Source organism: Pan paniscus, chromosome 7 (genome assembly GCF_029289425.2).
Source record: "Pan paniscus chromosome 7, NHGRI_mPanPan1-v2.0_pri, whole genome shotgun sequence".
NCBI lineage: Eukaryota > Metazoa > Chordata > Mammalia > Primates > Hominidae > Pan > Pan paniscus.
The window spans coordinates 41,105,298-41,127,620 of NC_073256.2; the positions used below are offsets into that span (position 1 = coordinate 41,105,298).

Consider the following 22,323-nt stretch of genomic DNA (forward strand, 5'->3'; position numbering starts at 1 on the left):
CTGGGATTTTTCCAGCCCTGCCCCCTCCCTCTGGAGGAGGTGCCTTCTTTAGAGGACACCAGCCCCAGTCTGGTCACCAGGCTCTCTCTCATCTTCAGTAGCTTCTTGGGCTCCTTTTAGGTTGGGGACTGAGGGGTGGAATCCCACGGGCCAAAGGCAGGGTGAGGTGGGAACAGGGGGACATTTACACTTTGGCCCAGTTTCCAGGCGGCTCCCCGCTGGCTCGCATCTTTCCAGACCTTGAGACCTACCCAGTCCCCAGCTTTAGGGAGCCCGGGATGAGAAAGAGGCAGGGGACCGGGAGGGGGTTCAGATCTAGCTGAGGACACACGCGCGTTCTGCAGTTGTAAAAGATTTCCCGGTGGGCAGGATCGTTTCCCCTCCCATCGCCCAGGTTTCCGAGCGGCCAAGAGACTGGCCCCAAGCCACACAGCTAGGGAGCACCGGGTGCCCGCGTCCTGGTCAGCGCTCTTCCCACCGCCAGCACGTGGGGCTCCCATTTCCTTCCTGGCTCTTGTCCGGTCCTCCAGCCAGCCCCGGCTCTAAGTCCGCGGCAGGAAGACGGACGCTGCGTGTGAACCCGCGGGGCCGGGCGGACCGGCGCCCCAAGCCAGACGGCGTCCCCAGGCGGGGGCCGGGTCCTCGCAGAACAGCTGATCGGGACCCTTATTTTGGCCACAGCCACAGTTGGGGGCGCCACCCAGTCCGTGCCTTCGACCTCGTTCTTGGCGACCTGGCCACCTGCGCCCCCCACCTGGCACCCCTGCCTTCCCTCCTCTCGCCCCTCCCCTCCCTCACCTCGCCCCTCCCCTTCCTCCTCTCGCCCCTCCCCTCCCTCTCCTCTCCCCTCCCCTCCCTCTCCTCTCCCCTTTCCCTCTCCCCTCTCCTCTCCTCGCCCCTCCCCTCTCCCCTCTCCCCTCCCTCTCCTCTCCCCACCCTCTCCTCTTCCCACCCTCTCCTCGCCCCTCCCCTCTCCCCTCCCTCTCCTCTCCCCTCCCCTCGCCCTCCTCTTCCTCGCCCCTCCCCTCCTCGCCCCTCCCCTCCCTCTCCTTTCTCCTCCCTCTCCTCGTTCCTCTCATCCCTCGTCTTGCCCCGCCCCTTTCTCCTCGCCCCCCTTCTCGCCCCTCCCCCCTCCCCTCGCCCCTCCCCTCCTCTCGCCGCTCCCCTCCCTTGCCTCGCCCCTCCCCTCCCCTCTCTCCTCGCCCCCCCTTCCTCGTCTCGCTCTTCCTCTCCCCTCCGACTAGGCCACGCCCCCCACCGCCCCGCCCCCCGCCCCCCCAGCCCCGCTGGGAGTGTCCGGGGGCCGCGCCCAGCTGGGTCGGGACGCGCGCCCTGAGCTGCCCGAGCTCCGCGGGGACTCGGGCCGGGATCCTCGGGCGGCTGCAGCGGCCGGGGCCGGGGCCGGGAGCGGGCCATGATGGGCCGGCGGCGCGCCTTCGCCGTGGACGGCCGGGGTGAGTCACCCACCCCCAGGCTGGCCGGGCTCCCCCCTGCCCCGGAGCCGCTTCCCGCCCCCAAGCCGGGCACCCTCTCTCAGTTTCTTGCCCAGCCCCGCGCACCCCGCGGGCGGCGCCCGCGCCTCTGCGCCTCCCTCGCCGCCTCCCTGGAGGGGCGGTCATCAGGGGACGCCATGCAGGCTGGAACCCCTTTGGGCCCAGGCGTTAAACCAGCCACCGCCTCCGCCCCACTTCCTCCGGCTCCGCTTCCCTCGCCTTCCTGCTCCTTCTGAGGATGTGGGAATCCGCCCGCGCCCCAGCCCCCTCCGTGGCTGCGGACCCCTCTCCCACCCAGTGACCTCCTGGCCCACTTCCTTGCCCAGAGGGGCCTGGGTTGGCATTCGGCTCCCGCGTGCCCCGCAGCTCGTCCCCGCCCCCCTAGCCTGTTTCCCGTACCGTTCATTCCGCCAGGACGCCCCGTCGCCAGAGGGCCTGGCGGAGGTGACAGTGAGGGGGTGCTAATGCTGCCCCTTCGTCCCTTTCTTTCACTTCAGTTCTTTCATTTTAAACTTTTCATAAAATCTTCACTATTGCTCACTTACAACAAAAGCCCAAATCGGTTATAGCGGTGATTTGTATCCCTCTCCCGGTGAGCTGCAGGAGAGACTTCACCTGGCATCCTGATGCCGCAGGGGCCCCCAGAGAGCAGGTTGGATCCCAGGCTTTCCTCTCTGTACCCTCTCCCCTCTCCCTGAAGCTGGATACAGTCCTACTCCCGCTTGGGGAGCAGCGGAAGAGCCTGTGGCTCCCCACTTCTGACTCGGGAGATCGTGGGCTGATCCTAGGTGGGAAGCGCAGGCGCAGGCCGTCTAAGGGATTGATGGATGTGGCCTGCCAGGGCTTTGCCTACCACACAGCTCAGAGCACGGGTTCCCTGTTGCTAACAACTGTTGCGAAGGGAATCCCATCCACACATCTCCCAGACAGCTGGGGCCATATCCGGGCTGCCCGTGGCTGTCCAGTGACCGCCCTTCCTCACTGCTCCGGGACACTTCTCCCTGGGGCAGTGCTGCCAGCCATCAGGAATGCTGGGGGTGTTGGGGGTGGCCTGCCCAGCCTGACGCTGACTCTCCATGCAGATGGGGCTGGCGAGGGCCTGGCACGGGGCTGCATAGTGCCTGGAGTCACCAGCACCTACAGACGGATCCCCGACGCTGCCCACGGGTGCTCATCCTGGGAGAGAGGTGACAAGTTCAGAGGTGTCGGCAGGGAGGCACTCTTTCTCAAACTGGCCTCCCGGGACTCAGGAGTGGAGATGGCAGTTGGGGACAGCCCCCTGGCCGCCTTACCGGGCCTTTCTCAGGACTCCCTGGACTTTGGATCCTCAGGGAGTTCTGAGCCCCCCGCCCAGGTAGGCCGACTCCTGGCCAGCCAGAAGCTGGGGGAGGTGTTGGAGCGGTCCCGCCGGCTCCCAACAGCTCCCACCAGCTTGTCAGGACAACACCGCTCCCTGCGGCTGGCAAGCAAGCCTGAGTGTGAAGTGCCCCTTGGAGCAGGGCAACAGGAGTCCATGGAGGCAGACACAGACCTAGAGGCAGGCCTGGAAGAAGAGGCGGTGAGTACTCACTCTCAGGCTGGGTTTAAGAGTGGGATGGACAGCCTAGCTCCTCTGGTTCTCCCTGGAGCTCTCTCGGGGTGGGGCACTCCCTGCCCCTAATTGATGGGTTGTGTCATAGGTTCTTTCTGCACCCCAGTTCCATTTGTGCATGGCCACCTCCGCAGAGGTGGTGGGCAGCTACGGGGGCCCTGCCTGGCACCATGCCCCGCTGGGCAGTGGGGAAGCCGGCTGCGTGTGTTCCTCCTCGGGGCCCACTCTGCTCCCATCTGCTGGCTGAGCCCAGCCTGGCTGCTTAGGGTAGGGCAGGAGCCCTACTGGCTGAAATCTCCCCTATCTCACAATGTCCCACAGGTGGGGGGCCTGGGGCCTGGAGCCTGGGCCTGCCTCCCCGGGCAGGGTCTTCGCTATCTGGAACACCTGTGCCTGGTGCTGGAGCAGATGGCAAGGCTCCAGCAGCTCTACCTGCAGCTGCGGATCCAGAGGCCCCCAGGGGTGAGTGAGATTCGAGTGGGGGAGGGAGAGGACAGATGGGACCCTGGGAACCATGGCTGCCCTCAGAGCAGCTTCAGCCCTCTAGCCAGGCCCTGATCACCTGTCTCTCCTGTGCATAGGATCCCGGCGAGGAGGAGTCGACCCGAGCCCCTTTACCGTCCCCCTTACACACCCCAGGCAATGGGGGGCAGGGGCCATGGGAGCTGCTAAGCCAGACAGAGCAGACAGGTGAGGGGCCATCGTGTCTCCCTTTGTCCTGCCTGCCTGGGGTCCCACCAGCAGGTCCTCTGAGCCGAAGCTTGATGGGGTGTCTTCTGGCCCTGGCCAACCTGACTGTCTTTCTGAAGGAGCAAAGGCTGCTTCACCCCCAAAGGTGGAGGTGCCCAGTGCCAACCCTCCCAGGCTGCCAGAAACCCCAGTGGAGCCAACGTACCACTTGCCATCCTCCCAGGGACACAAGGTAGGGGACAGGTATATGTGGGGCAGGTGGTGGGCTGGGGTGGGGGGAGGGGAGGTGGGGATGCATGGGCACCCTGGGGGCCAGCAACTCTGGGGAAATGACAGGATTGATTCCTGTTTGGAGCAGGCGACTTGTCCTGGCTGTGGTGACAGCTGTCTCTGGGAGCTTGGTCGGGGGTCTAAGTGTGGGGAGGGCTCTGGGTGACCCCTCATCCTCTGCTCAGCGGGATATCTCCCACTGGGACAAGGTCAAGGTCCTGCTCAACCGGATCTGCTGGAGAAGCCACCACCACCCTGAGCCCCCTGCCCCTCCTGATGGCTCTGACCCCAGGTGAGCCCCGTGCCCAGCCCAGGTTAGGGCACGGAGAGGAGACTGATGAGCCAGGATGCTGAGATTGTCATGCCAGTTGTCATTATTGTCCCCGCAAAACTTGAGAGGCAGTCTGGGAGGGGCTGCTAGAAGAAACAGTAGTTAAAATACCCCATTTACAGATAAGGAGGCTGGGTTCTGGGTGGGGTTGGGGGTAGTTGCTTTTCCAAAGCTGCACGGTGAGTCAGTGACAGCTAGGACCAGAATGTGGGAAATCTGTCTACCCTAGCTCAGCAACCCCTCACCCTCAATGCTGACATTTAGGCCACCTTCCAGGTTTGTGGGGAGAGCAAGTTGGAGCACAAAGGATTTCACAGTGGGTGAAGGCCATCATGCCTCGGGGCTTGTACTGAATAGTTCTCCAGGAGGAAGAAATACCAAGTCATTTAACAGCCCCAGGCTGCACCCACGCCCAGCTACCCACCAGTAGATAAATCATGTTCTGTCAACTCTAGGGCCATTGTTAGTTTTATTTCCTCCTTCTAGCCTAATGTCTTCTTTTCATTCCACAGGATCGAGTCCAGGGACCTCCCTGAAAGGCCTCAGTGCCGCCCCCACCGGAAGACCTTTATGCCGTCATTAGTGGTTAAGAAGCAACGAGCAAAAAACCTTTCTGTAGGCTGAGACCTCTCGGTGCACCTGGTGACCCTGGGTGGAGGGGACTTGCTGTGCAGTCTTCCTCGCCCTTTGCCCTCTTGCTGCTTCTCCACATTGCCAGGAAAAGCTGCTGACGCCTGCCCTCCTCTCTTGAGTCGAGGGCTGAATCTTTCTCCTCTAAGCAGTCTGGTCAGGAACCTTGGTTTCTTGAGAGGCCCCCAAGATGCGGCAGCTCCAGGGCTCTTCCTCCTCACCAGAAATCCCTGGGCTTCCACAATGTGAACTCACTCATTATCAGGTGTCCGTGGAGTGTTTTTGGCATGGTGACCTGTCTGGGCCCAGCATGTTGCAGATGTGTATTTATGCGCAATGGTATGCATATCTCTGTGTGACTGTCAGTGTTGCAAGCTGGCTGGATCCAACCATCTCTTCTGAAATAATGCATCCAAAGGGTTGATATTCTGGGGGAGGTCACTGCAGAAGGATGGAACTGACCTTTATTCCCCAGTGGGCAGTTACTGAGCTTTCCTCCTCAGAGCCATGCTGGCAGCCCTGGGACAGAGAACGGTGTGGCTTTGGCTGCCTCTGCATGGAATCTTGCCCCGGACTCCTGAAGACTGCACAAGGAATGAGGAAGATCAGGGACAACCTGGGAACTGAATAACTTTCAAAGCCAGTGCTCAGCTTCTCTGCTCCGTACTAGCATTTACAGGTCCTAATTCAAACCAGATGCCTGTACTAGTTTTTAGACCCTAAGTCAACCTTTCTGAGCCACAGCTTCCCGCTGGGAATAATGATGCCTGCCCTATCTACCTCACAGACTTGTTATGAGGATAAAGTGAGATTAAACTGCCTCAAAGTGCTTTGTAAACCTCAGGTGAATAGGAAAGGGGAAAGTAAGGCTGGAGGGATGATGGGGCGGTCGGAGGATAAGGTGGGGGCCGGGATTGCTAATGGGGACTAAAATGGCCAGTCTCCTGGCAAGATTTTGAGCAGGTCATTTCATTGAGGCCTCTTAGATTTCATATTTGAGAATTAGGGCACTGATTCCTGACTGGCTAGGCATGGTGGTCACTGGCTTGAGTCAGACCAGGAATGTCTCTTAGAAATGGTCACTGATAGGCATCCTTCTCCTCCAGTCAGGAGGGGCTGGTTTCCTTATCTGTTGCAGTCTCTACTGCCAGAGGGAGGCGAGCGTGGTAGGCAGTCGGGGGGGTCCCTTGTGTTTGGGGGGCCCAGCTCCCGCTTCCTTTGAGCCCGGAACCAATGATCCGAAGCCTTCTTTTCTGATGGGATTCTTTAGCGAGGACACTACCGAGGCGCGACTTCCTGACGCGCATCCGATCCGGGAAGGCGCACTTCCGCTCCCCAGTTGCCGCGGGATGGCAAGCCGGCGTGGGGGAAGGGAGAGGTCGGCGGAGACGAGGGAGGGACCATATCCGGGAGAGTGGCAGCTTCCGACCAGTGGTCGCGCTTCCGGAGAGGCGCTTCCGGTGGCGGCGGCAGTAGCGGCTGTGGTGGTTCCGGGTGTCTTTGTCCCCCCGGTGTCGCTGCCCTGGCCCGCAGGTGGGTTGGGGGGCCCCCCGCCGCCCCTCTGCCCCTTCGCCCCTCCGCCCCTCCGCTGGCCGAGGGGCTGCGAGGGCTGGGCGGCGAAGATGCGTGGGGCGCGGAAGGGGCCGAGCCCCTCTTTGGACTGCAAGTCCCGTCTCCCTGGCAACGGCCTCGGCCTTGGGGGCGGGCGGGAGGAGGAGAAACCGCGCGCCTCAGTCCTCCCTTGGTGGCCTCGCCGCGGCTCTGCTGGGAGACCCGGCGCTGGCGGCTGCTGAGGCCGGAGCGGAGGGCCCGGGAGCGTGGGAGCAGGAGGGTGGCGCGCAGCCGGTTTCGCGTTTGGTCGGCCAGGGAGCTGCCTTCCCACCAGCCGGTCGAGGAAACAACGGGTCTGGCTTCCGGGGAGAGGGCCCACACCGTCTCCTCGCCGGCACCGGCCTCCTCCATTTTTCCGGGCCCTGCGTGGAGGGTTTTGGCGGATGTTTTTGAACGAAGGAATGTCATCGGGGCTCTCTCGAGCCCCTCACCCCGCCAGCTACTCTGGGGGTGGCGTGGCATAGTGAGAGGAGCGCTAAGTTGTTGGGAGGCCTGGGTGTGAGTAGCAGTTTTGTCACTACCTGGTTACGTGGCCCCGGGCAAGTCTCTTGATCTCTCTGAGCATCAGTTTCCTTGTCTGTAAAACAGCATGACAGTATCATGCACCACTAGGTTATTGTCAGGGCAAACTGGAACAATGTAATTTCTTGTTTCATTTCTTCTCTATATTCTCTCCATCCATTGCTTTCATTCATTCTTATTACCCAGCTCCCTGTTTTCCTAAATATCCTTACTTAAGATTCTCCACTTTTCCGGGTATAGATGGAAATTTCCCTTATAAGCTGTTAATTTCTTTCTTTTTGGATTGAAGGCTTTTCCCCACGACTCTGAAAGAGGACAGCGTTCCCAATGTCCCAGTTTAAGCGCCAGCGGATCAACCCGCTTCCAGGGGGACGCAACTTCTCAGGTGATCACTGTTCTCCCTACCTGGCCTCATCCTGGGAAGTATGTGCTCTGGAGTTAGTTTGGGGTTTCCCTGGTGGAGAGCAATTTGCTGCTGATGTTCCTCTGGAAAGCAGGAGATGCCCACAGTGGTTGCCAGTGAAGCTCTGTGGAGGAGCTGGCTGGAGCTGTAGCCTTTGGATTTACCACATCCTTTGGTTGACTCGTGCTTAAGGTGGTAGGGGCGGTTCCTGGAGATTGCTTCTCTTTCCCCATAGGCACAGCTTCAACATCTCTTCTGGGCCCTCCTCCTGGTTTGCTCACTCCTCCTGTGGCCACAGAACTGTCCCAGAATGCCAGGCACCTTCAGGTAGGTTGGGCATCCCTTGTAGTAAGTTTCAGCCCTTGGGACTGAATGCATGGAGGCCTGGTGCTCTTCTTCTCTTACATAATAGTGTTTATCATTCCTGATCCCTCTCCTGGTAGTGGGCTAGTATGGGGTTGCCCAGATAGCCTTCAGACTGGGGCATCTTCATTTCTCGCTCCAGGGAAATCTTTAGCTTACGTCTTGGAATTAATGAACTGGAAATCCTAGAAGAAGCTTGTGGGTCAAGAACCAGCTCAAACATGCCCCAACCCCTAATGATGGAGTATGCCCACCACACCTGTACTTCATTCTGTGCGAACTCTTGATGCAGTACGCTGAGCTGGGGCGTGGGTTGAGATGAGACCTTCATGGCAGAGTGTGATTTTGTCCAGTTTCCTCCCTTTTACTTTTCAGCTGTCTCCTTCTCTTACAGGGTGGGGAGAAACAGCGGGTCTTCACTGGTATTGTTACCAGCTTGCATGACTACTTTGGGGTTGTGGATGAAGAGGTCTTTTTTCAGCTAAGGTAGGCTTGAGGTTGATCCCCTAACGGAAATGCTTATTGGATTCAGTTCTGTCACCATGCTGGTATTGCCCCCACCCGCCTCAAAGCCATTGCTTTGCTGTTTTTGTGCAAGGTGTGGGAAATCTTGATGGGAAAGGCCTCATAGGGGCAGTCAGGGTGGCCTGGCCAGGGTCCCTCTCCTGATGGGGCCTTCTGGCTTGTGTGCTGGCAGTGTGGTGAAGGGCCGTCTGCCCCAGCTGGGTGAGAAGGTGCTGGTGAAGGCTGCATACAACCCAGGCCAGGCAGTGCCCTGGAATGCTGTCAAGGTGCAAACGCTCTCCAACCAGGTATTCATCTCTCCTTAGCGTGTGCATTGGAAAGGGAAGGGATGGAAGCCCCTGTGCCCTGACAGCTGGGCAAAACCCTGACTTTTGTCAGGGGGGTGGGACTGCATCTTTCCAAGGTAGTGAGTGCCTCAACCATGGGGTCCCCTGAATTTCCTGGCTCCTGTTCTGCAGCCCCTACTGAAGTCCCCAGCACCTCCTCTTCTGCATGTAGCAGCCCTGGGCCAGAAGCAAGGGATCCTGGGAGCTCAGCCTCAGTTGATCTTCCAGCCTCACCGGATTCCCCCACTCTTTCCTCAGAAGCGTGAGTACGAGTGGCACTGTTGTTGGGTGTGGCTTTATGGGGTAGTTTAGATCAATGGACTTTCAGGTTGTTGCTCTTAGCATAGAGGTGGGTACTTCTATGTACTGGAAGAAAGGTGGGCAATCTGGATAGGTGTTTAGGGTTTTTTTTTTTTTTTTTGATGGAGTCTCGCTCTGTTGCCCAGGCTGGAGTGCAATGACACGATCTCGGCTCATTGCAACCTCTGCCTCCTGGGTTCAAGCAATTCTCGTGCCTCAGCTTCCCCCGTAGCTGGGATTACAGGCGCCCGCCACCATGCCCGGCTAATTTTTTTTGAGACAGAGTCTTGCTCTGTCACCCAGGCTGGAGTACAGTGGTGCGATCTCGGCTCACTGCAAGCTCCGCCTCCTGGGTTCACACCATTCTCCTGCCTCAGCCTCCTGAGTAGCTGGGACTACAGGCACCCACCACCACACCCGGCTGATTTTTTGTATTTTTAGTGGAGACGGGGTTTCACCATGTTCGCCAGGCTAGTCTTGAACTCCTGACCTCAAGTGATCCATCCGCACTGTCCTCTCAAAGTGCTGGGATTACAGGTGTGAGCTACTGCACCCGGCTGGTTTTTAGGGTTTTTGAGTCACCAGTCATTTCCTTTCTGCAGCTCTGAGTCTCTTCCAAACATCCCACACACTTCACCTGAGCCACCTGAACAGATTTCCTGCCCGGGGCCCTCATGGACGGTTGGATCAGGGCCGAAGGTAAGAGGATGATGTCCCTTTTTTTGGCCACTTGTTGACACTAACATTCTCTTTATTTTATTATTATTTTTTTGTGTTGGCCAGGAAGTGAACCCAGGTCAACTGCTTGGAAGGTGGCTATGCTTACCACTAACATTCTTTGCCTGCAGCTAGATCCTAGTCCCTTTTCTCTGAAGTATGTAGACACACTGAAATGTATATAAAAATATTGGAATTTTATACAGTGGTTAAGCAAGCAGGGAGTTGATACAGTTCATCTTTCAAAATGTCATGTTGAGATACTTCTTAAATACTCTTTTGTTTCTAGTCCCTAAGTTGAGATGACAGGAATGGAAACTATCTATAGTAACGTGTCAAAACAACTAGAACACTGCAGTATCTGTTCCAGTTGTTTAAAACGTTTCTTTATAGACACCATACTCATCAGTATGCTGTTAGAAGGTGTATATTGCACTCTGCCTGGGAGTTCAGGCCTCCGTGCCTTGGACACACAGGTAGCTTTCTCAGCCATGTGTGGAGCAAGCATGGCTGATTTGGGCCTTTAGGGTATCCTGGTGATCCTGTGTCATCTGTAGCACTGGGGACCACCAGGAGCATGCTGTCCCGTCTTCTCTCCAGTTCACATGTTCCTTCCTCAGTCTCACTCTCCCTGAGTGTTTTGCTTATACCTCTAAAAGTTAAGCTCCAGAATGATTTGTTTAAGACTCGTTCTAGTTCTGTCTTCATTTTAAACTTGCTATAATGGAGAATTTCACTATATGCAAGGTAAACAGAAAGGTGTGAGGAACCTTACCCATTACCCAGCTTCTTCAAGTATCAGCTACCATTCTTTTTCATCTCTACCTCCATCTACTCACTGCTCCCACTTGATTTTGTTAAGGTAAAAAATTTTAACGTGGAACTTATGTAGATTGAAATGCACAAATCTTGACAATTTTGACAAATGGGAAATCTTATGTAACCCTTAACCCTTTTTCTTTTTTTTTTTTTTTTGAGACAAGGGCTTGCTCCATCACCCAGGCTGGAGTGTGGTGGTGTGATCACGGCTCATTGCAGCCTTGATCTCTCTGGCACAAGCCATCCTCCTGCCTCGGCCTCCGGAGTAGCTGGGACTGCAGGTGTGCACCACCATGCTTGAGTAATTTTTTAAAACGTTTTTTGTAAGGCTGGGTGCGATGGCTTATGCCTATAAATCCCAGTGCTTTGGGAGCCTATCTCTGCAAAAAATAAGTAAATATTTATTTATTTTTGTGGGGGGCAGAGAAAGGGTTTTACCATGTTGCCCAGGCTGGTCTCGAACTCCTGGGCTCAAGTGATCCTCCCACCTCAGCCTCCCAAAGCGCTGGGATTACAGGTGTGGGCCACCACGCCCGGCCCATTGTGAATTCTAAGTAGGGGGAAGCTTTGGGATTTGTTTGCCATGGGGTTTCCACTGCTTGAAACCCTTTGTCCCATTCTCCATTGTAGACACCATATTCATAAGTATATAAATATATCCAGTTGCTGGTATATATTTTGTGTTTACCCACTCCTCTTGTCCTGTGCATCTTCCTGGTCCTCAGTTTCCAGGGACCTTCTACTTTTCACAGTGTGTGAGTTTATTAAAGGCTTCATTACAAAATCACAGCAGGTGCCTTCTGAGACGGTGTAGCCTGGGTGAAACTCTGTGACTGCTGTGGACTTTCTGCTTTAGGGTTAATTTCAGGCTTTCTCTATCAGTTGCATTTGATTGTCCTGGATGTGCTGAGGCCCATGCAAGGTCTGTTGTATTACTTTGGCCATTATGCTTCAGTGTCACAGCTTCTACAGAAAGGACGTACAGGTTGAGCATCCTAAATCCTTAAACCCAAAGTACTCTCAAATCGAGAACTTTCTGAGTGCTGACATGGCACTCAAAGGAAATGTTTATTGAGCATTTCAGATTCGGATTTTTGGATTTGGGATGCTCAGCCAGTAGGTATAATGCAAACATTGCAAAATCTGAAAAAAATTCCAAACCCAGGATGCTTCTGGTCCCAAGCATTTCAGATAAGGGATACTCAACCTATACTACCATTGGGAGGGAGATATTATATTACCATTGGTCAGTAGAGAGAATGTGCAGAGTGGGGCCAGGGGTAGTAGGAAGTAGGTCATTCTGGGGCAGCAACTTTTATTTATTTATTTAGTTTCTCAGCTTTTAATTTATGAAGGACTCAGCCACATTAATGTTTTGCATGGAAGCCAAGCTTTATTTTGAATTCCTGGCTTTGGGATGCAGAGAACAATGTCTCCATTGAGCAGCTACTGCTGAGCTGTGGTTTTTAGACAGGTGTACCCAGCTGGGCTCTGCTGCTGCAAGTCCTGAGAGGTCAGCCCCTGGTGCTGCCTTACAACCTCCTGACAATGTACAGGAAGCGGAGGAAAGTGGCCACACAGTGTACAGCGTTGAGTGGATCAAAACAGTTTAGCTAGAGGCCGACAGCATTCCTGTGAGCTGGAGAGTTGTCACAGTGGCTTTGGCATGGGTCTTCTATTAGGAACATGGGCTACTGACATCCCATCGGGGCTAGAGAAGAAGGCCACTTTTGGATGGAGATGCTCATGCACATGGAAGTGACCAAGGCCAACAGAAAAGAACAGGCATCATGATAAATCTCTTCAGCTTAGTCACTGGGGTGTGAACAGGGAAATGACCCAGGCAGGTCTAAAAGGCAGAACAAAAACCTTCTGGTGAATACAATCAACTCAGTTACCCAGGCACAGAGAAATGGCAGTGGATTTTATTTCTCTCATGTGACATGGGGGGTTTTCCCCTTATCAGTCTGGCACGTTATAATGAATGGTCTAAAGGTTTTTTCTCCTCAACTATTTTTATTTATTGTACCCATATCTACTGCACTTATAACATAGTTATAGTGTAATACTGTGGTGACTTATTATAAAAATGTGTAAAGCAGTACATGCTATTATATAAAATTAAAATAATATAAATACGTAGGCCAGGCGCGGTGGCTCATGCCTGTAATCCTAGCACTTTGGGAGGCTGAGGTGGGCGGATCACTTGAAGTCAGGAGTTCAAAACCAGCCTGGCCAAGATGGTGAAACCCTGACTCTACTAAAAATATAAAAATTAGCCAGGCATGGCGGTGGGTACCTGTAATCCCAGCTACTCGGGAGGCTGAGGCAGGAGAATTGCTTGAACCCGGAGAATTGCTTGAACCCGGGAGGCAGAAGTTGCAGTGAGCTGAGATCACGCCACTGCATTCCTGCCCGGGCAACAGAGCAAGACTCTGTCTCAAAAAAAAAAAAAAAAGAAAAAAGTATATATATATATATGTGTGTGTGTGTGTGTGTGTGTGTGTATGTGTGTGTATATATGTGTGTATATATGTGTGTGTGTATACATACGTGTGTGTGTGTATATATATGTAAAAATATGTGTGGTTTCTACCTTCTTTCTCTTTAAAGGTAACTGTTATTAACAGGTAGGTATTAAAGAATTTTAGAAAATAATTTTGAAAAGGAAAATCTCTTGCCACTCTTTTCTCCTGTGTTCTAGTTTTTATCTATACCTGTGCATACTTTTTGCAATTTTAATCTTACAGTTCAAATTATTTTTGTGTATTTATAAACAGTTTTCCATATTGCAGCATAATCCTGAGTGTTTTAATGGCTGCGTGATTGTTTGTATTTACTATGAAAATTTGGGTATTGCTGAGTATGTATTTGGTTTTTTACTCTCAGTTTATGCTGCTTCATATTTTTCCACTATGTGTAGCCTTTCTTCTTCTTTTGAATTAACTTTCTTGGGACAAATTTTCAAGAGTGTAATTATTGGAGCAAATGGTTTGAGTGTTTTTATGACTTTAATGTGTATTATTAAGGATTTGTAACTGTCTCTCTCTTTTTTTTTTTTGGTGAGACAGAGTATCGCTCTGTTGCCCAGGCTGGAGTGGAATGGCGCGATCTCGGCTCACTGCCACCTCCGCCTCCCCGGTTCAAGCGATTCTCCTGCCTCAGTCTCCCGAGTAGCTGGGATTACAGACGTGTGCAACCACACCTGGCTACTTTTTTGTATTTTTAGTAGAGATAGGGTTTCACCATGTTGGCCAGGCTGGTCTTGAACTCCCGACCTCAAGTGATCCGCCCACTTTGGCCTCCCTAAGTGCTGGGATAACAGGCATGAGCCACTGCGCCCAGCCTTGTAACCGTCTCTTCTAATAAAATTTACTTTTTTTTTTGAGACGGAGTCTTGCTCTGTCACCAGGCTGGAGTGCAGTGGTGCAACCTTGGCTCACTGCAACTTCTACCTTCTGGGTTCAAGCGATTCTCCTGCCTCACCCTCCCAAGTAGCTGGGACTGCAGGCACGCACCACCAGGCCCAGCTAATTTTTGTATTTTTAGTAGAGACGGGGTTTCACCATGTTGGCCAGGATGGTCTCGATCTCTTGACCTCGTGATCTGCCCGCCTTGGCCTCCCAAAGTGCTGGGATCACAGGCGTGAGCCACCGCGCCCGGCCAAATTTACTTTAAAGGACGCATAGCATGGATCCATATACGCGTCTCTTGTTTTTAAAAGAAAAATCATTTTTTTCTCATTTCAAAAAAATCACGTTAACTATAATTAATGAAGTGCAGAAAAATAGAAAATTATTCGTAAGCTTTCCAGAAGCTTCCATCATTAATATTTTATTTCCTTTCGGTCTTCTAAAGTTGTTTTTGCAGTAGCTGAGGCCTACTGTGTATACAGTGTTGCAGAGTGTGCTTTTTGCTTAACAGGAATGTTTATTAAAACAGTAAATATCCATTTTAATATCTTTATAACATTCTGTCATATGGCTGTTAGCATGGATTCTTTTTCCATTTATTGAATGTGAGGGATTTCGATTGTTTCCAGTTCTTTTAGTTCAGTATGTATTGAATACATATAACAATGTGGTTTCTTACTGTTGGTGATGGGTCAACCTCTAGTGATGACTATGACTCCAAGAAACGCAAACAGCGGGCTGGTGGAGAGCCCTGGGGTGCTAAGAAGCCAAGGCATGACCTGCCTCCTTACCGGGTCCACCTCACTCCCTACACTGTGGACAGGTGAGTGCGAGGCTGAGGTGGGCTGAGTCTTGCTGTTGGTAATAGTTTCTTATGTAAATGAGATGGCGTCTATGCAAGTGCACATGTATGTTCTTACAGCCTTTTCTTACAAAACAAAAAGCACATGGAAATCTGTTGTACATACTGTTTGGTGGTTTGCCTTTTCACTGAATGTACTTTAGATTTTATTTCGTATGAACATTTATTAGATCCAGTTCTTTTTTTTTTTTTTTTTTTTTTAGCAACTACACAGTATTCATTGAATGGATGAACATGATTTATTTAACCAGTTCTCCATTTGCACTCTATCCTAAATTTTCTTGGAATGAACATCCTTCTACCTACATCTGTGTGTTTGTTGCGATCAATTCCTAGAAATGGAGCAGCTGGCTCAAAGGCTTTGCTTTAAGCTTCCATAGCTATTGCCAGTTCTCCTGAAGAGGCTGTGCCCATTCTGCTCTAACCAGTGGGGTGTGGAGTCCTTATTTCCCCATGCCTTTGCCAACACCGTTAGCCGACTTTTTCATCTTTGTCTGTCTAGTTGGTGACACATGATAATGTGATTTGCATTTCTTTAATTGTAAGTGAGATTGAGCATATTTTCCTGGCCTTTAATTCTTACGTATTTCTCTTAAGAACCTATTGATGTCAATTTTCCGTTTTAGGCTTTTGAACTTTTTGTTACTGATTTGTGAGTTCCTTTATATTAAGGCAATGACCCATTTCTCTGTCATGTATTATAAGTGTTTTCTTTTTTCCCTTTCCCAGTTTGACTTTTGCCATCTAGAGTTTGTAAATTAAGTGGTCAGATCTGATCTAGCTTCCTTGAGAGGTGCCTTACTTCAAAAGTTCTCAGACTAAAAAAAAATTCGCCCATTTTTTCAAATCTTTGATGGTTTCATTTCGAATGTTTTAGTCTTTGCTCAGTCTGGATTCCCTTGCTGTCTTCCTGTAGCCCCATCTGTGACTTCCTAGAACTCCAGCGCCGTTACCGCAGCCTCCTGGTCCCCTCAGATTTTCTGTCTGTGCATCTGAGTTGGCTATCAGCCTTCCCTCTGAGCCAACCCTTTTCCCTCCATCATCCAAGCCGGATCCAGGTCTCTTCTGAAAAGGAGGCAGCTCCAGACGCTGGTGCTGAGCCCATCACTGCAGACAGTGACCCCGCTTATAGTTCCAAGGTAAGCTGACAGGCGTCTCTCACTTACCTGATTTCTGGAGGCTGAAGGCAGCTCTGAGTGTCTCCTCCTGCACAGGTACTGCTGCTCTCTTCCCCGGGGTTGGAGGAATTGTATCGTTGTTGCATGCTCTTTGTGGATGACATGGCTGAGCCAAGAGAGACGCCAGAGCATCCTCTGAAGCAGATTAAGGTAAGAGCTGGAGAGCAGGAGGAGATGCATTCACTGGTAATGTGCACAACCTGTCATGTTTTGAGTGCTCTGCTCCTGTTCCTGAATGCATAAAACGAGGCATCTCAGAGCCGAACACCCCTCATTTCACCCAGGAGGCAGGTGCAGCTCAGAGCTGTTACGACTAGTCAGAGAGAGCTAGGTGGCTGGTTCATGTTTGCAGATAGAGACCTCACTGTGTGGTGGACTTCCCCACTTCCTGCTGCCTTCATCCTGATGGGTGGCAGCCTTGCCCTGCAGTGGGAGACCCAGGTAATGTAGTTTTTTGTTTTGTATCCCTGATCTCTTTTTGCAGTTTTTGCTGGGCAGGAAAGAAGAAGAGGCAGTGCTGGTTGGGGGTGAATGGTCTCCTTCCCTGGATGGCCTCGACCCCCAGGCTGACCCACAGGTGCTGGTGCGTACCGCCATCCGCTGTGCGCAGGCCCAGACTGGCATTGATTTGAGCGGCTGTACCAAGTGGTGAGTGGGCTTCCTGAGCCTCAGCTGCACCAACGTACCAGGTTGGGGAGGTTTTGTTGGGAAGGCCCGGTCCCTGCCCCTTTCTGCTGGTTAGCTCTCTGCCCCCTAGTCCCGTTCCTTCCCCCTCTGGTGCCTCAGGGTAGGGTGGGGTGTATGCCAAAATCTGGCTGAGCCACCAGGATGCACTTGAGACTCCCTGGAGTTGTCCTTGCACCTTGTAGGGTGCTTGTGTGGTTGCGGCCTCCCCACTGACTGATCATTTCTTGAGGACTTGGTCTGTAGCTTTCCTGTTGTGTCTTCCAAGCTTGGTTCGCAGTGTGTGCTCATTGAGTGCTGACTGGAAACTGAAGCCCTTGCCTGTGAACGTGGTGTCTGCGTGGAGTTGTCACTAAAGAAGTTAGTACCTCCTTTTGCCATGTGCAGGTGGCGCTTTGCCGAGTTTCAGTACCTGCAGCCGGGACCCCCCCGGCGGCTTCAGACAGTGGTGGTGTACCTGCCGGACGTCTGGACCATCATGCCTACTTTAGAGGAGTGGGAGGCCCTGTGCCAGCAGAAAGCTGCAGAGGCAGCTCCCCCAACCCAGGAGGCACCAGGGGTAAGGCTGTGCCTTAGCCAGCAGCGGGGGATATAGGTGGCCTAATCCCGGGACCCAGAGGGTCTCATTTCAGCTGTTGTCACAGGAAACGGAGCCTACTGAACAGGCACCTGACGCCTTGGAGCAAGCAGCAGACACTTCTAGACGGAACGCAGAAACTCCAGAGGCCACCACACAGCAGGAAACGGACACTGATCTCCCAGAGGCCCCTCCACCCCCCCTAGAACCTGCTGTCATCGCACGCCCTGGCTGTGTAAACCTGTCCCTCCATGGGATTGTGGAGGATCGGAGGCCAAAGGAAAGGATCTCTTTTGAGGCAGGTGTCAAGAGTCTTGGGGAGGCTGTGGGCTGGGATCTGTGGGCCTGAAGCAGTCTTTCTTCCTGATGCTCATGGACCCTCCCACCTCCCCGTCAGGTGATGGTGCTGGCCGAGCTGTTTCTGGAGATGCTCCAGAGGGATTTTGGCTATAGAGTTTATAAGATCCTACTGAGCCTTCCTGAAAAGGTTGTGTCCCCACCTGAACCTGAGAAGGAGGAGGCGGCCAAGGAAGAAGCCACCAAGGAGGAAGAAGCCATCAAAGAGGAGGTGGTCAAGGAGCCCAAGGATGAGGCACAGAATGAGGGCCCGGCTACAGAGTCAGAGGCCCCGCTGGTGAGTACCCTGCCACCTCGGGCTGTCATAGCGCTTACCGTGACCGCGCACCTTTACCCCGGGCTCTGTCCCGAGCGCTTCCTGTGCCCTAGCTCATTCCCTGCACCCTTGCTCAGCATGGACTGAGGCCGCACAGCTAGTAAGTAGCACACCTAGTGCAAGGGAAGGTGGTGCAGAGGAGTACGGGGAGCATGGCTGAGCAGCCTGACAGCACAGAAACCCTTGTCACTGAGAACGCTTGGGAGAGTGGGGTGCTTTGATTGCCTGATGGTTAACTAGAAAGTTTTGTAGGCCGGGCGTTGTAGCTCACCCCTGTAATCCCAGCACTTTGGGAGGCCGAGGTGGGCAGATCATGAGGTCAGGAGTTTGAGACCAGCCTGGCCAATATAGTGAAACCCTGTCTCTACTAAAAATACAAAAATTAGCCGGGTGTGGTGGTGCATGCCTGTTTTCTCAGCTACTCGGGAGGCTGAGGCAGGAGAATCGCTTGAACCCGGGAGGCGGAGGTTGCAGTGAGCCGAGGTCGCGCCACTGCAGTCCAGCTTGGGCAAGAGAGTAAGACTCTGTCTCAAAAAAAAAAAAAAAAAAGATTTGTAAACCTTTTCTAAAATACTAGTCTGCTTTTTTTTTTTTTTTTTTTTTTTGGGGGAGATGGAGTCTTGCTCGACCACCCAGGCTGAAGTGCAGTGGTGCAACCTCGGCTCACTGCAACCTCTGCCTCCCAGGTTCAAACGATTCTCCTGCCTCAGCCTCTCGAGTAGGTGGGATTACAGGCACCTACCACCATGCCCAGCTAATTTTTGTAGAGATGGGGTTTCACCATGTTGGCCTGGCTGGTCTTGAACTCCTGGACCTCAGGAGTGCTGGGATTACAGGTGTGAGCCACCATGGCCAGCTGCTGCTTGTTTAAATACTATCAATCAAATGAATGTAATTTCTTCTGGGACCAAGATCAACTCCTGAGGAAAAAAGCCCAGGTGTCTGGCGATGCCCTGGCATGCTCTGAATCCCACTTAATGAAATTAAATACATGAAATGAGACGGTGTCTGTAGAGCCCTCCATACAGTGCCTGGGGCATAGTTGATACTCAGGTGTCAGCCATGCTTACTATTGGTAATTATGGTAACTGCCTTCCTTTTCCTTATAACCTTTGTCTGCCTCTGTAGAAGGAGGATGGGCTTTTGCCCAAACCACTCTCTTCTGGGGGAGAGGAAGAAGAAAAACCCCGGGGCGAGGCTTCTGAGGACCTGTGTGAGATGGCCCTGGACCCAGAACTGTTGCTTCTGAGGGATGATGGAGAGGAGGAGTTTGGTATGTTGAGTGGTGAGAGGGGAGCTTGCAGGCTTGGGATGTGGCTTTCCACCTGTGGCCAAGCTGGTTTTCATTTTTGTACTGTGGAGTTGGGTGGGCCCTGCTCTCCATTTATCTTGGCCTTTCTGTAGCAGGAGCAAAGCTGGAGGATTCGGAGGTCCGGTCCGTTGCCTCAAACCAGTCAGAGATGGAGTTCTCTTCACTTCAGGACATGGTGAGGCCTCTTCTCGACCTCTCTGGGTCTCAGTGGTGGTGAGGCTTGGCAAGGCCTCTGGCCCACTCCTGGGAGAAGGATGCTTACCAGCGACTTCCTTTCTTGATGGACCCAACACACAGTGTGGTCCTTGGCTCATGGAAGGGCACGTTCATAGGCTCCAGGAGAACATATCAGTGTCTGTTGGGGTGAATGGGAGAGGGGTATTTGATCCTCTCCTGAGAGAGGAGCACAGGAGCTTTTGCCAAAGTGGGCCAGAGAGGAAGGCTGGCTTGGGCGTGATGAAGATCAGGCAAGGTGCTTGATGTTTTGTTTTTTAGAGACGGGGTTTCGCTATGTTGCCCAGGCTGGAGCACAGTGGTTATTCACAGGCATGAACATAGTGCACTGCAGCCTCGAACTCCTGGGTTCAAGTGATTCTCCTGCCTTAGCCTCCCCAGCAGCTGGGACTTAAAGCATGCATCACTGCATGTGGCCCGAGCCACTGGATTCTGAACAGGCTGAATCCTGGGCGATAGAGCCACCGAGGGAACTATTTGCAAATCCTGTTCATCTTTGTTTTCTTTGCAGCCCAAGGAGCTGGATCCCTCTGCTGTGCTCCCCTTAGACTGTCTGCTTGCTTTTGTGTTCTTTGATGCCAACTGGTGTGGCTACTTGCACCGGCGAGACTTAGAGAGGATCCTCCTTACCCTTGGGATCCGGCTCAGTGCAGAGCAGGTACCTTCTTTCCTCTGCCCCAGCACATGGGCACAGGCCTGCACTTACTCCTACTCTAGGTTCCCGCCCATGGCCAGGGTCGGGGACTGGGCCTTCTGATCAGCAGGTATCTGGGGGTGTGTTTTCTGCAGGCCAAGCAGCTGGTCAGCAGGGTGGTGACCCAGAACATCTGCCAGTACCGGAGCCTTCAGTACAGCCGCCAGGAGGGCCTGGATGGTGGCCTTCCCGACGAGGTGCTCTTCGGTATGTCCTGGGGCCCTGCAGCCTTCCTGGGGCACGGGTAGGGCAGGCTGCCCTCTCTGGAGACTCCATCCTGAATTCTTTTTCACGGTTCTCTCTAGGAAACCTGGATCTGCTGCCCCCTCCTGGGAAAAGCACGAAGCCAGGTGCTGCCCCCACAGAACACAAAGCCCTGGTGTCCCACAATGGCAGCCTGATTAACGTGGGGAGCCTGCTGCAGCGTGCGGAGCAGCAGGACAGCGGCCGGCTCTACCTAGAGAACAAGATCCACACACTGGAGCTGAAGCTGGGTGAGGGCCTGGGGCTGCAGCCACCATGGGGTCACATGCAGACCAGTAGGGAACCTGCTGCTTAGGCTCAGGCCCTGCCCTGTGCTCTTGGCCTTGATGGAGCAGCCGTCCCCGTTTCCTTCTCCACCTTGCAGAGGAGAGCCATAACCGTTTCTCAGCCACTGAAGTAACCAATAAGACGCTGGCGGCAGAGATGCAGGAGCTGCGAGTCCGGCTGGCGGAGGCCGAGGAGACCGCCCGGACGGCGGAGCGACAGAAGAGCCAGCTCCAGCGGCTGCTGCAGGAGCTCCGCAGGCGTCTGACCCCCCTGCAGCTGGAGATCCAGCGGGTGGTGGAAAAGGTAAGGTGGGGGTGGACCAGGAGGCAGCACAGCTCCTTTCCCTGAGCTCCAAAAGTCCCCAGAAGGGCGCTTGCCTGTGTCGGGAGTGACCAGAGGGCCAGCAGGCACCGGCTTCTTCCTTCCATCGCTTGCCAGGCAGTGTGCCCCTGGTTGCAGGTTCTCTGGGAATTGAGCAGTCAGCAGCGTGCAGTGGGAGCTTCCCAGCAGGAGGCAGTCCGCAGTCCTCAGATCACCTTGCCAGGCCCGATTCTGGGTACATCTGTTTCAAACAGGCTGACAGCTGGGTGGAGAAGGAGGAGCCGGCACCTAGCAACTGATGGCCTCGCACGGAACTGCCATCCTGTGAGGGCAGCGGTGGCGCCCGGCAAAGTTGGAGCCCTTGCGGTACCAGAAAGCAGCGAGAGCGAGACCTGGGAGCCAGGGCAGGGGTGGCTGACCCCATGCTCAGCCTCTAGGGGACGGCAGGCCATCAGGCTGGGGGCTGTGCTATGTGGGATGGATGTGTGAGGAACCCCGGTTCCACTTAACAACTAAATACAACATCTTTTGCACCCCTAGAATGTCATTTTGCCCTCAACCTTGGTATTTCTCCTGGGGCCCTTTTAGTCTTGTGCTGACTTTCTCCTGTCCTCTTCCAGTTTAGAATAAGACAGGGGAGAAAAAGGCTTTTCGAGTGTGGGACAAGGTCTGATGTCAGTGAACTGAACTGAAGAGCAAGACATGGAGCCTGGCTGGGGCTAAGCAGCCCCCTCCTCTGGATGGCACAGGCTCTGCTAGGTTCCGGACACAGGCTTCTGGGGGAAGGGTCTCCCTTGGCCATCACGGGAATGGAGTCCATGCTAGAAAGTGCTCAGTGTTGGGCTGGGTTTGCCAATAGAACACTGCGTTCCAGTCACCCCAGTCTTGCCAGAAGAAACCAGCACCTCTTTCCCGTGGCTCCTGTGTTCAGAATGTGGTATTGGCTCTGGCCCAGCCTTCTCCCCTGTTACCCATAATTCTTGCCTCTTTCCATAATCCGTGGTTTCAGTTTGACTTTGTATATAAAGTTGGGGTTTTTTTTTTTTTTTTTGGCTTGTTTTTTAAATAAACCAAAGTCAAAAACAAACTAAGTGTGTCCTCCACAGCTCTTCCTACTCTCCTAGGCTTGCCTGCGTGCCCTCCCACCCAGCGTCTCTGCTGGACCATGGTGCAGAAGGTGGGCCAGGGCCGGGGAGGTGCGCACACACCCCTGGCATGCTGGGCTGCCTGCTGGAGGGTGCTGCTGCTCCGTG

At 53.6% G+C, this 22,323-nt stretch overlaps 3 protein-coding genes across 8 annotated transcripts; 2 read left to right on the plus strand and 1 right to left on the minus strand.

Annotated features, from left to right (window-relative positions):
* Positions 1–1,283: 1,283 nt before the first annotated feature.
* Positions 1,284–5,843, plus strand: C7H8orf58 (chromosome 7 C8orf58 homolog). 3 transcript variants are annotated; one of them, XM_034965826.3, is made up of 7 exons: positions 1,284–1,454; positions 2,576–3,051; positions 3,406–3,546; positions 3,666–3,774; positions 3,894–4,006; positions 4,230–4,336; positions 4,888–5,843. In XM_034965826.3, exons 1-7 carry the CDS (start codon positions 1,415–1,417, stop codon positions 4,997–4,999), a joined length of 1,098 nt encoding a protein of 365 aa, XP_034821717.1. In that variant the 5' UTR covers positions 1,284–1,414; the 3' UTR covers positions 5,000–5,843. The 3 variants fall into 3 exon arrangements, with proteins under 3 accessions (XP_034821717.1, XP_034821718.1, XP_034821719.1); XM_034965827.3 differs by having other exon boundaries at positions 4,254–4,336; XM_034965828.4 differs by lacking the exon at positions 4,230–4,336.
* Positions 5,844–5,991: 148 nt separating this feature from the next.
* LOC130541718 (proline-rich protein 2-like) lies at positions 5,992–7,024 on the minus strand. The gene has a single exon (XM_057302952.2). The coding sequence runs from the start codon at positions 7,022–7,024 to the stop codon at positions 6,284–6,286; it is 741 nt and encodes a 246-aa protein (XP_057158935.2). The 3' UTR covers positions 5,992–6,283.
* On the plus strand, positions 6,402–22,157 carry CCAR2 (cell cycle and apoptosis regulator 2). Of its 4 annotated transcripts, none has more exons than XM_034965819.4 (21): positions 6,402–6,538; positions 7,428–7,523; positions 7,777–7,868; positions 8,299–8,390; positions 8,602–8,716; positions 8,888–9,017; positions 9,658–9,754; positions 14,708–14,827; positions 15,783–16,005; positions 16,081–16,194; positions 16,529–16,692; positions 17,116–17,287; positions 17,373–17,603; positions 17,703–17,939; positions 19,107–19,251; positions 19,386–19,465; positions 20,036–20,182; positions 20,314–20,425; positions 20,524–20,712; positions 20,847–21,052; positions 21,325–22,157. In XM_034965819.4, exons 2-21 carry the CDS (start codon positions 7,466–7,468, stop codon positions 21,367–21,369), a joined length of 2,769 nt encoding a protein of 922 aa, XP_034821710.1. In that variant the 5' UTR covers positions 6,402–6,538; positions 7,428–7,465; the 3' UTR covers positions 21,370–22,157. The 4 variants fall into 4 exon arrangements, with proteins under 4 accessions (XP_034821710.1, XP_008975472.2, XP_034821709.1 ...); XM_008977224.6 differs by having other exon boundaries at positions 6,403–6,538; positions 19,383–19,465; XM_034965818.3 differs by lacking the exon at positions 6,402–6,538 and adding an exon at positions 6,702–7,114 and having other exon boundaries at positions 19,383–19,465.
* Positions 22,158–22,323: the final 166 nt, after the last annotated feature.

Excerpts from the sequence above, each read along its gene's own strand:
- CCAR2 (XM_008977224.6), top strand. The coding sequence starts at position 7,466 with ATGTCCCAGTTTAAGCGCCAGCGGATCAACCCGCTTCCAGGGGGACGC. Across the intron at positions 19,252-19,382 it reads TGATGGAGAGGAGGAGTTTG|CAGGAGCAAAGCTGGAGGAT; the intron begins GTATGTTGAGTG and ends GCCTTTCTGTAG. Across the intron at positions 20,426-20,523 it reads TCCCGACGAGGTGCTCTTCG|GAAACCTGGATCTGCTGCCC; the intron begins GTATGTCCTGGG and ends GGTTCTCTCTAG.
- C7H8orf58 (XM_034965826.3), top strand. The coding sequence starts at position 1,415 with ATGATGGGCCGGCGGCGCGCCTTCGCCGTGGACGGCCGGG. Across the intron at positions 1,455-2,575 it reads CTTCGCCGTGGACGGCCGGG|ATGGGGCTGGCGAGGGCCTG; the intron begins GTGAGTCACCCA and ends CTCTCCATGCAG. Across the intron at positions 3,547-3,665 it reads GGATCCAGAGGCCCCCAGGG|GATCCCGGCGAGGAGGAGTC; the intron begins GTGAGTGAGATT and ends TCCTGTGCATAG.
- LOC130541718 (XM_057302952.2), bottom strand. The coding sequence starts at position 7,024 with ATGACATTCCTTCGTTCAAAAACATCCGCCAAAACCCTCCACGCAGGG.